The sequence below is a fragment of the Epinephelus moara genome, chromosome 24 (assembly GCF_006386435.1).
Source record: "Epinephelus moara isolate mb chromosome 24, YSFRI_EMoa_1.0, whole genome shotgun sequence".
NCBI classification, from domain to species: domain Eukaryota; kingdom Metazoa; phylum Chordata; class Actinopteri; order Perciformes; family Serranidae; genus Epinephelus; species Epinephelus moara.
Window position 1 is genome coordinate 39286492 of NC_065529.1, and position 12479 is coordinate 39298970.

Genomic DNA, 12479 nt, shown 5'->3' on the forward strand with positions numbered 1-12479 from the left:
AGCACAAGAGTTCAGCGAGCCACCGAAGGACCGCCCTGCAGATTTACTATTGGTTCTGCAACGTAGGGAGTTTTTTTAAACTCTGAAATTGTATCCGCCCATCTAAACACAAAATCAGGGAGAAAGTCATCAGTCTTTAATTAAGCAAAGCGTCTAAAGACTGACTTGTGAGTCTGCCTCATGTCACCTGTGTCTCAGCCAAAAAGCTGCACATGCACACTGCAAAGACTTCAACCGACAGCAAACCAGCATATACGTTCTGCGCCTGCGTGAGAGGAAATAATTCTCCACGCCAACAGACGGCAGTAGTATGTGATTGTAATTCAAAAAGCCCTCTGAGGCAAATTGTGATATTGGGCTTTTTAAATGAAATTGAATTGAAATGAAAATCTCGGATTAGTCAGCTCTACATAGACAAGAGTATCCTCACCTGCTCTTAGAGAAACTAAAAATGGCAGGATAGTGCTTTGGAGCGACCAAGGTCAAAGTCTATTTAATTGAACAATGATATAACCAATGACCATAAATTTCATAGTGGAAAAAGTCACCTTTATGGTCTCAATCACACTGTAGCACTCAGATTAGAAATTCAGACACTCTTCCTCACCTGGCTGCTTGTCCAGGATCTGCTGAAACTTGGCCCTCTCGTACTGCACGGCCTGCTGCATGAGGTGAGGCCTCAGGCTCTGGATGGTGAAGTTAACCATGTCGGCCTTCATCAGGCCCAGGACACGGAAGATCTCCCTGAGGGAAGGGCAGGAGAATTAGTTTTGAGTGAAACATCTTTTGTGATGCTTTACCAAAAAAAATCCCAAACATGCAACAATTAAACTTGTTTCACAAAGCACAAACTCCAGCCCGGTGTAAAATGGGTCAAATACAGGAGGCACCCTCACCTCAAGAGCTCCACAGGGTCCTCGAGGTCCCTCAGTGCCCTGACTACTGGGTCTCGCACAGGTGCACACAAAGATGCCATGGTGTTGATGATGTATCCTGCCAGTCTGTGGAGATCCAGAGCTCCATGATCGACCTCCTGCTGGATCAGCTCCATGTCCAGCACCTCGTCCAGCTGAGCTCTCAGTCTAACGTGACCGGGCAGCAGCAGGGACTGAAGCATCTAAAAAGAAATATGAGGTGGACTTCAGTTAAGTCCACACTCAATACCCAATAAGGCTGAGGTAGGCAGTTTTCTTTGGGCGTCACTGGGCAGAAATTCCATAGTAATTGTTCAGCATATTGTCATTCAAATGATCTGAGTGAACACTAGACTTCTGCACCTCCTCTTGGCTCTGTTTTCAGGTGTTAGAAATCGGGCCTGTGATGGGAGATTTTGTTGAATCACAGGTCATTTCATAGAGAGGGTGATCCTATTGGCTGCTCTACAAATGCAGTGTAAATAGATCAATTGGTGATGAAAATAGTATGTAGTTTAACATCTAGACTTCAACATTACCTACTATATTTATTTTTTCCTATAAACAGCAGACAGCTCTGATAAGCCTGTGAGATCGGCCACGTGTTCATGTGTCATCTGCCCATACTGTCAGACACGTTTGATCTTCAAAGCTTATGAGAATGAATGGGGTCGGAGGTCTCAGTAGACCCTCTTCCTCTGCCGCTAATGCCTCTGATTTGATGCCATACACACTTACAGTCTTGACTTCCTGGAGCAGAGTGACAGCATGGCTGTAGTTTGGAGGATCACTGCTCAGCTGCTCTTGAAGACTGTCCCAAAACGCTCGGTGAACAATCTCCGTCACCCTGCCCTCCAGGCTACAGAAGGAAAAATGGTTTAACAAAGCAGCTCAAAAGAGACTAAACTCGCAATTAATGTAAGAAATAAGAATAGCCAAGGTCACTGTAGCTGCGCCGGAGTGTTTTTCTTGCCTGTCTGTAGGAGGGCTCCTGGGTTTGAAGCAGAAGTCTCTGTTCAGCACTATCTCATGTGCGAGGTTCAGGTTGGAAACACAATTTTCCAGCTCCATCAGACTGGATAATGAGGCGGTGGGTGGGCTCCCTGACACCACAGACAGGACACACACACCCTCAGATAATTAAAACTGCCACGGTGGTAATAATTCAATTACTAATGGTCCCTGAACGTGCCTGAAAACAATAACTGCCATAATAAAGCTCCATACCTGTGGGAGAGTCAAGTTTTTCCAGACAGGGAAGGTCAGCGGGGGAATCATCAGCGGCCTCGTCTCTTTGATTTGGCATTTCAGCAACAGTCTAGACATTTAAATTACTCGGTGAATAATAAACTCAACAGAGCTTGGTGAAATCGGTCACAATGTTTACAAAAACTATTAAGAGCTGCAATTATAGGTAAATTACTCTATTACTCAGCCAACAGAAAATTAATTTGCTGCTTTTATAACAGTCTATTAATCATTATAGTTATTTTCCCAATGAAAATGCCAAACGTTTGATAGTTCCAGCTCCTCACATGTGAAGATTTTCTGCTCTTCCTTGACATATATGATAATAAAATGAATATATTTGAGTTTTGGGCTGTTGGTCAAATAGCTAGCCTATATATTCATCTTTTTGGGCTGTGGGACATTATAACACATTTTCTAAACTTTTATTTATCTGCCAATTTATAGATGAATCGATTTTAGAGATGCACTATAATACCAGCACATCATCTGTATCGGCCAATATTGGCTTTAAAATGAACTACTAGAATCGGCCAATATGTTTTTCTTATTTTGCGCGATGAATAAATATTACATACATTAAAAAGCAGTCTATTTCATGTCTCCACCTGCTGGTGGGCAATCATGATAAGAGTATGCATGCGTAATATGATGTTAATTCCACTACAGAAGAGACACGATGACCACTAAAATTAGGTAGGTAAAAAAATGGATATATTGATATCAGTATCGGTTGTCAGTCAAACGAGTTCTTACATATTGGCATATTGGATATTGATAAAAAATACAACATCATGCATCTCTAATGAATTAATCGAGAAAATAATCCACAGACTAATCAGCAATTAAAAGAACTATTAGTTGCAACCCTTAAATATTATTATTATAATATAATAAATGTTCGTAGCAGTATGATACAATATCAGAAAAAAAACTTAAGGATCAAGTACAAAGATATTTTACTTCAGAAAAATAAAGACCAGAGTGTAGAAAACTGGTACAAGTAAAAGTAATGCATAGAAAAAATTAAATGAAACTGTAAATAGTACCAAAAGAGGAAGTAGTCATTACGCAAAATGGCCAATTTGAGAAAAAAATGTACATTATAGTATTGAATTATAGTTAATTATAGGTGTAATCATGTGTACAGGTGGGGCTTATTTTAATTACTATAGGCTACTGCTGGTAGGAACTTGTGAACCTCCAACCTGTAGCTAAATAATATCACAATTTATCTATGATTATATTTTATGTATTATTAATTCGAACCTATAATTCATAAAATAAATATAACTAGTATAAAAAGTAACGTTATAATAGTTGCCACTCAAGTGTAACTACTGCTGCATTAGTAACTTTTTTATGCTTGCAGAAATGGAAGTACTCGAGTAACGTTACCTCAAAATCGTACGTTGAGTACAGTAACATTACCTTGGTTAATTAAATGCAGTTAATGTACTACTACCACTTAAATTAACGTTACGATCAAAATCTGACTCTATGCCAAGTAAATTACTACAGTTATCAAATAAATTGAACTAGTTACGTCACAATATCTGTAACCGGTGTAGCATTAGTAACGTTTGTTTCAACACTAACGTTAGCTGAAGTAGCCAGAAATGGAAATACTCAGGTAACTTACGAGTAACGGTATCTCAAAGTCGTACGTTAAGCACAGTAACATAACTTAAGTTAAATAAATGAACTGAAATAAACAAAGCTCATGACAGTAATCGTTAACGTTACTTAAATTGACGTTAGCTAAAACCGTCTAACTTAACATTAACGTTGTTAAAATGTCACAGTAGAGCAAAAAACAAAATACAAGGAGCGACAAAATTGCGCTATAACGACAATAAAACATTTTAATAAACTTACCTGTTGTTGGTATTTTGTTGAATTAATAAAGACTTAAAAAATAACACTATAGTTTCACTAAGTGAAACGTTACCGATAAAGTAACGTTGACATTAACCGTTTGTCTCTCTGTGCCTTTTAAAAGTCTCACAGCTGAAACATCAACGGTCAAGTTTGAACCTGGGCTAAACCATTCTGAACGATGTATGGGGGGAGTTTGAAAATGACATACTTTGTTTTGGTTTTAACACGTCATCTAAACCTTCATGTAAGATTAAATCGTGACACAAAATGTATATGTAAATATATTAAATGGTTGACTTTTATTCACTGTCGCATTAAGTACAGTAAAAGACCGCGGCTTCTTTTGGTTTGGTCCGTTCTCAAATCAAAACAAGTGGGCGTGTCTGTAGTGTGTGTTTCTGCAGCAGCGTGTCACAGCGTTTGAAAGGCAACCTATGGTACCTGCTCCTTCTTGTTGTGCCTCTATTGTTAGTGAGGGGAAACAAAATGGAAAGCGGCCGGTGTGTTTGGATAAAATGGTCCATTGTATGAGACAGTCATGTGTGAACAGCTGGAAATGTCCCGTTTCCTATAAACCAGGAAACTCTAGAAGGGATTGAAACTGCAGAGGATGAGCAGGGAACAAACAATACAGATGTATTCTTCAATAATATACTTAATATAGTGTACCTGTGTGTTCCTCTTACCTATACTGTGCATTAGTTTTACACTTACAATTATGCCCCTAAAATATCAAAATAAAAGTCCTTTGAAGACCTTCCCTCTTAAGAAGCTGTCAGATTTGTATTTAAGGTTTTATTCATAATATAATACAGTGATTTGTACGTGTTGTTTCCATAATTTTGGCTTACTGTAATGTTAATTTTCTTGTAGTAAAGTTTGTTGCAAATAATCAAAAATCACTATTAGTGATGGTTTTTATACTTTTTTGCAGCTGTGCTGCTTTTCAAACATGGGATTTATAATTATCTCACCTTGTGTGGTACTTTATAGTGCTGACATTGCCTGTAAATTATTTGACCAACATGAAATAAAAGCATTATCCACAAATCTGACAATTTGCTGCTCTGCTTTTTGGGTTTTGGATGATTGTTTTCTCACAAACCTGGGACTTGTAATACCTTTGAGAATGCGCTGAGACAGAGATTAAAATTGACTTTTTCTTTCGCACAGAGACACAAAAACAGCCCAAGACAGAAGTGAATTGCAAATTATTTATAATTGCAAAATGTTGTGTAACAAACTGTTTCGATAAATACAAGCATTTGACAAAGCCTTATCTAAAAAAGTTGACCTTTCATCACAGCCACAAAAAACACAAATAGATTTGATCATATTTCATTAGGAAAAAAAAAGTTAAAAAACAACTCCCAGGCCATGAAGTTTTATACATTTGCATATTTCAAAAATATTAAACACCATTAAATTTCTGTTTTAAAATAACAAGGATAACTTAAAAAAGAAAAGACAGCTTCATACTTAGTTTCAGTCTTTCTCCTCTGAAGCGGCTATGTACATATAAACTTGTTTGCACTGCTGCACAAACGCTGCTCTCACTTTAGTCGGAGTGTCTCATAACACCAAAGCAAACGAAAAGGAAAATAAGTGCCAAAAGCCGGGCTGTGTGAAGAGAGCAGCACGCCCCAACTGTTCCTTAGATAACTTAGTGTCCTCCTATGAAGCCCAGACAAGAAATCAATGTCATATTTTAGTAAATCATTTTGAAAAAAAGCGGCGAAAAAAATCATTTGTAAGCAGTTTAAATCTACAGGAGAAAAACTGGTGAGTTCCTCATGAAAGGGAAATCAATGTCACAAAAGAAACCGCTTAAACGTTTTCTCCGCATTCGAGCTTTGTATTCGAGAGCTGTGAGAGTCTTATTGTGAGAAAAGGCAAAGGAGCATCTGCTGAATAAAAATGAGAAAATTAATGAATGCAATCTTCTGTTCCCAGCCACACGGAGAGACGTGGCTCTCCTTCACACACTAACAACTGTACAAAAACATCTCTTATGATAATAATAATATTAATAATAATAATAATAATAATAATAATAATAATAATAATAATAATAATTATAAACTCAGATTTCAGTCACGTTTGTCTCAATGTCGTAATTCAGTCAGCACTGTGTTGCAGTATGACCCAGCCCAGACACAACTGGGCAGACGGTGCACTTTGGCACTAAAACTTGTTTTTTCAACTTCTCTTATTCACGTCTCCATTTTCCTTTAAACTTCCCCTGTGTTTTTTTGTGGGCCAAATTTGAGACCACATTTACACCTGCTGTTATCAAGGACTCTGTATCTGGATATGCTATCTGGATAATATGTAATTAAGACCTTTGCCTCTACACCTGGAATTAATAAGCGGTCTTGTTATCACAGTTCTGCCCTCATTATGATCAGATCTTAATATGCAAAACAGGAGCACAGCATGACACGTCTCAGGTCAAAGAAAGCAATGCTGTGGGCTTAGGGGTTTTAAAAGCCCAGACACACCAAACCAAACTAGTGGCGACAAATGCCGACTCGTGCATTGCCTCATGTCGCCTGTATCTTGGCCAAAAAGTTGCACTTGAACACAACTCAAACAGCCAACTAGCACGTATGTTCTGCGTCTGCATGAGAGGAAACAACTCCCCATAGCAGCAGGACGCAGTAGAGAGAGAAACCGTAAGACCAACAAGACGGACTTAAGATGCTAGTTAGCCAGTTGGCACATTAACCTCATGGTGAAAGAACAAATGATATTAACCGTGCCCTAGCTAACAATGACACAAACAATTACGAACCGTTTCTGCTAAATAGCACAGTGGCTAAAATAAACAATCTTGCCTGATACAAGTTTGTTTCCATCTCATACCCTTTTGACTTTAGTTGTTTACTTTCCTCACTTCCGTTTCTCTTCTGCACCGAGCCGAACTGCCAATCAGAGGGATTTCGTTTGGCAAAAAGCCCCCAACAAGAGCAAAGAAGTACTAACAGCGCACACTGCAAAAATTAGGGCGACAGATTCTCACTGACGGCCATCAGTCGGCCAGGTGTGTCAGGACCCTAATGCCATGTTCACACTGGACGCAGAAGCAGTATGACATGTCAACTGTTAAGCCCCTCAGCAGTTGCTTGGCCGTTTGTACCACATGCGTATTTCTTTGCTTCGGCCAGCAAGTGATTCATCTCCTCTGCTTTGTTCTAATCACATGGAGAACTGTCTCTGTTTGCTTTTGTGTGTCCGCTTGTCTCTCTCGCTCTTTGTTTAGACACAACTAACAAATAATACGTGGGAGCAGTGAACGCATATTTCATCATTTATCATGATCAGAGATATATTGTATGTAATATCTCCTATATATCTTTTATAATAAATCACTAGCGTGTTTTCTTGCCAGGTTCACTCATGGAAAAAACAGACCAGATGCCAAAACTTTTGCTGCAGATTGTGAGCTAGCTTTCAACTGGTTAACATGGTTGCTGAAGGGAAGAGGGTAGCACTTAGCGGCACTTCTACATCCAGTGTGTACCCGGCATAAGGGGCCTCCATTAACCGCAGTGTCCTTTGTTACATGTTGTCCCCCACATCAACTCACTAATACAAACACAAAAAGCCCAAAAATGCAGCATGGACGGCATTTACACCTGTCTGAGATCTGATCATAATGTGAGCCAGACCACATTTTAATCTAGAGGAGCCAATAGCAGTCAAAATGCAAACTTCTACATGCATTTACACCTGACTTTAACATGCGTTCTTTCTTATTCATATCATATATCCCGACACAGCCTGCATGTTAACACCTGGTGTAAATTCAATCATTTATTGTGAGAATCAACATTTTGGAATATGGCACAGATCTCACTGTGGCTCCTGATTTTAACCCTCTGAGTGCACGTAAACACAGACTAACAGCTTCCAGTGCTCCAGCTGCAGGTGAGTATGAGTCCAAGTGAGACTCAAAGGAACCGGTCCAGTAGTGGGGAGGAGGCGAGGTCATAGTGCAGTCAGTCTGTGTCGTCAGTGCTACGATGACATCATTTGCCAAAGTTTCACACTCTTCTCTCGCACGCTTACAAACACACACAAAAATAGACGCACTTAGATCAATGCACGGAACACACACACACACTCTTTACTGCTAAGAGTCTTTGAGCATGTTGATGCGTGCGAAGATCTTGAGTGCAGGTCCCAGTTTAATGTTCATGGTGCTCATGAGGTGGTCCTCCTTTAACAGGAGCAAGGCCTGTCCATCAATCTCCTGAGAGCGAAACTCGTCTGCTATCTCTTGACAACCTGGAAGAAGTACAAGCTTCAGTTAGTCACTTAAAAAGGAAACGTCGCAGATTTTAAACAGCTTTGTATCAAAACGATGGGAGTGGTATGTGAAAATGAACTGTGGAAAACTTCTCTCCATCTAACCAGTGTCTAGATCTCCCTGCTCCCCTCCCAGTGAAACTTTTTTGGACTTCGACTGGCTTTCAGACTGTTGCTTAAACTACATGGCTGTACTTGTGCAATTTCCACTTCTGCTGCTCAAATATAAACCAAGATTTTGACACTGCAATGCTTATTTCTCACCTAAAATGGTCTCTAGAAACATATTTTAGTGCCCTATTTAGCTGTGATAGCGAGTGTTTGTGAAGCTGTGAAAACAGAACCTGAAAAAACTGAGATCAAACTGTTAAACTACGCAGCACTGATCAAATATGAACCAAGATTCTGTTACTGAGTTGCCTATTGCTCCCCTCTAATGTTTTCAGAAACATGTGTTAGCTTATCATTTAACTGTTTTACAAGATTGTTTGTTGCCAGCCGGCTGCCATTGTGCCAAACGGACAAGTTCACATTATGTCACCTACCAGCAGGAGTTTTTATTGGTTCAGTGCGGTGACTCTGGTAGTTGTAGGTTTTCTACCCTACCTCTTGAGAAAAAGTGAATGCCACAGCCCTTTTTTTCTCTGTTTTAATCTGGTAATGTTGTACCAATTTCAAAAGTTTCCAGATGTCTGATGACTACCAGTAAAACCACATTCTTAAAAATGCCCAAGATCTAAAAAGTGTATCATAAAAATGTGGCTTAAGCCAAATAAAAAGTCATTTTATCACAGCTCCTGGCAGACATCCTTAACCCTGGGATATGATGCCACTGACAGGCAATGGCAGCCACATGACGTGGACCATCTCCTTGATTAAAAGCGGAAAAGTTAAGATATTATATCTTTAAAACAGGATTCATGAGCAGCACAGGGAGTATGTGATGCTTTAGGAGTCTGATCCCTGTGTTTACTCTGTTTACTGACCTGGCAGTGAACGAATGAACTCGTAAACTTCTTCCACATTCCACTTGGTGGGGTCGTTGGGTAAGAAGCGCTGACAGAGCGAAGGTGCATCTCTCGCAGCGCAGCTCTCCTGGTCCGAGGCCCTGCTCGGATGCCGGTGGACGGGGACCTGTGCTGGTGCCGGTGCAGGAGGCGGGGGTCCTGAGCTGGCCGCTGACAGGGGAGACGGCGGTTCTTCATAGCTGGACATGTCCGAACACGGGCTGGACTCCTCCTGGCTGGGCTGCGAGGGATGCGGTGAGGATACAGAGCCGCCCTGAGGCTGCTGCGGGGAGGGGGACAGCTTCTGGAGAGTGAAATAATCGAGCATGACGTCAAGGTTCGGCATCTGAGACATGAAGTGCTCATCAGTAAAACACCGCTGGGACATTGTGTTAGACACATCAAAGATTAAAGGGGTACTAAGTAAGATTTATACTGTACAATAGCCTCAAATGAGTATAATACACCTGCGGGGATTTGATAGGGTTGTTGGATCGATACCAATGCCTCGACAATTACTTTGTCAGGTGCTGAACCCTCTGGATTATAAAACTCATTTCCTGGACCAAACATGAAACAAAAGCACCCCCCACAGGAGGTTAAGGACCCAACCCCAGAGACATTACATAACTCAAAATATTTTGGCATTAAAAGCTTAAAAAGACTCTTCTCAAGCCAAAAACATTATCATCCAAACTACTTGTCTCTATTGTAAAATTCTGACTTTACTGTGTCATTACAAGTTTCAGTATTTCAAGGGAGGACAAGTCAGGTCACAGGATATGGAGAAGTACTCCGTTTAAGTCACAGATGAGTGGCGAAACACCCAAAACAAAAGCAGCCAATCCTGTCGCTTTTGATGTCTATATAACTTGTGCAGCAGGCAGAAAATCTCTACTAATGCCTCCCTGTTCCTACTGGTCACCAATAAACGTTGACAAAGACCATAAAGTACTTAATGACCCTTTAAAGACAGAGGGATAATCGGGCACTGACACAAATGATGCTCGAGTTCATTAAAAAGCATGAGGCGTGAAAAGTGCGGGGCATAAAATGTGCAGTGGAAGCAGTATGTGATGGGAGGTAAAGTGTTGATGAAGAAGTTTTACAACGGTGAGCGTGTGTGTGAGTGTTTCTGTGTATGAGTGTGTGTGTACCTGCTTCTTAGCTTCTATACTGGAGAGGCCCTGAGATCTTCTACGCCAGCGATTCGTTGGTTTACTCCTCTCTGGACGGAACAGGCCTATCCGCTTCGTGCAGCCCACGTTGTACCTGTCCATAAAACATCCACTGTTAGAGCTTTGCTTTATTCACACAGCCGTTTTTAAAAAAAGAAGAAACATCAGCCCAGAAGGTGACTTGCCTCTTTGCACAAACCATGGAGCAGAATCGTTTCGAGCCTTTGAACGTGTAGGCAAAGTCGACCCAGCCGCAGTATTCACAGGTCAGCTTGGGTTCTTGCTCCTTTTCTGTGGGAAGGGAAACAAGGCGGACACTAACATTACTTTTTCTTCTGAAATGAGACGTTCACTCATTGACACATGACATCTGCTCTAACTGAATGACTGCAAGTGACTTACAAAATCATTTAATAATGAGCATATTCAATATGTTTGCATAAACTGAAGCTTTTCAACTTCTCAGTCAAACCTGGTAAATTCGGTTAATAAAGGGTCATCAACACCAAGAGCAATAACTCCCTTCCCTCCCTAACTCTCCTTCCAGCCTGACATTTCCAGTAAAATTCAAATGTATATGACACCCATATACGAATGCACAATAACACCCAGAGGTGATTTCTCTAGACAGGGTTTGTCTCTCTGTTTATTGTACAACATTGCTGGAATTTCGTTCTCCATTACAATGTACAAAAAAATTAAAGTTATCAACCGTTTTAGGTTTCTGTGCTCAAACCGTGAGTCCTTCAACAGTGCATAAAAGCTGGTCGTCTGTGCCACAGACTGTAAAAATAATGGACGTAGCTACCATGATGTCACCCATTGGTTTGTGGGCTCCTGTTTTGAAGCCTCGAGTTCAACATTTCAGCTGTCGCCATCTTGGCTTTTTGGAGCCAGAAGTGACCATATTTGAGCAAGAGGGTGTTGCTGTGGAGGAGTGAGGGGTGGATCTGACTGAGAGGCCCAGGACACTATTGCAAGACAGCGCGTCACTCGAAGCAGCCTGCCCTTAAATATGCATTACTTTAAACCTTAATAAAATGTAAACAGGTGACTTATGTAAACATTCACCACCGTACAATTGTCATAAATGTTGAAATTAGCTATAGTGACCAAAACTGTTTTTTTAACAGGCTGTAAACATGTTTATTTCTGCTGTAAAGTTGGGCATGTTAACATGGGGGTCTGTGGGGATTGACTGGCTCCCAGAGTCTGCCTCAAGTGGCCATTCAGAGAACTGCAGTTTTTGACACTTAGACATTGGCTTCCTTTTTCAGCCCTGAAGGTGGTCACAGGGCTTGAGACTGGAACATCAGTACTGTAATTGTGTACCAAGCTGTAATCATGGTCATTTCTGCTGTATAGCTGGGCACTTTAAAAATGGGGGTCTAATGGGGATTGACTGGCTTCTGGAGCCAACCTCAAGCAGCCGTTTAAAGAACTGCAGTTTTTGGCACTTCCATGTTGGCTTCACTTTTCAGCTCTGGTGGTTGCCGCTTGGTCTGTGCACGTCAGTGTCTGCTACAGTTGGCCAGCGTGGTGAAGCAGTCTGGTTTGTTAATACTCGATAAAAATAAAACCAGCAAACAAAACTATTTTTATAAGTCTCTGGAATTTAAAAAGACTCCAGTTTTGATGTGTTGACTTGAGAAAACCTTTTTTGAGAGGTGTCTTTTAGGAAGGCACTGATCCAATCTGGCGCATCACTGTTAGTGTTGATAGTGACCTTATTAGCCCGTTGTTAGAGGGATGAGTGAGACATGAAATAAGATCCAGGAAATCCAGTTGGAGGAACAGATGTCTAATGTTACATGTTGTAGAGGCATGCAGGAAAAACACAACGCTGCGCCCGGAGACGGCGCTCACGTGCATTGTTGCGTATTGCTTGACTACAGCGTGCGACACATAGGTGTAGATCAGAAGTGCGGTTCAATGCCAAA

The 12479-nt window shown here is 40.8% G+C and overlaps 2 protein-coding genes across 5 annotated transcripts in view; both read right to left on the reverse strand.

Annotated features, from left to right (window-relative positions):
• Positions 1 to 4164, reverse strand: part of LOC126386208 (T-complex protein 11-like protein 1) — a 10420-nt gene extending 6256 nt beyond the window's left edge. The window contains exons 1-6 of the mRNA XM_050038406.1: positions 4041 to 4164; positions 2142 to 2232; positions 1888 to 2017; positions 1653 to 1773; positions 897 to 1117; positions 608 to 744 (exon numbers count right to left, since the gene is read on the reverse strand). Coding sequence (XP_049894363.1) covers positions 608 to 744; positions 897 to 1117; positions 1653 to 1773; positions 1888 to 2017; positions 2142 to 2220 — 688 coding nt within the window. The 5' untranslated portion in view covers positions 2221 to 2232; positions 4041 to 4164. The remainder of the gene's footprint in view (positions 1 to 607; positions 745 to 896; positions 1118 to 1652; positions 1774 to 1887; positions 2018 to 2141; positions 2233 to 4040) is intronic.
• A 1079-nt stretch (positions 4165 to 5243) lies between these two features.
• The window catches only part of phc2b (polyhomeotic homolog 2b (Drosophila)), a 56337-nt gene continuing 49101 nt past the window's right edge, over positions 5244 to 12479 (reverse strand). For all 4 annotated transcript variants that reach the window (XM_050037831.1, XM_050037829.1, XM_050037827.1 and 1 more), the window contains 4 exons: positions 10725 to 10830; positions 10519 to 10633; positions 9341 to 9665; positions 5244 to 8333 (listed from right to left, as the gene is read on the reverse strand). In XM_050037831.1, coding sequence (XP_049893788.1) covers positions 8179 to 8333; positions 9341 to 9665; positions 10519 to 10633; positions 10725 to 10830 — 701 coding nt within the window. In that variant the 3' untranslated portion in view covers positions 5244 to 8178. The remainder of the gene's footprint in view (positions 8334 to 9340; positions 9666 to 10518; positions 10634 to 10724; positions 10831 to 12479) is intronic.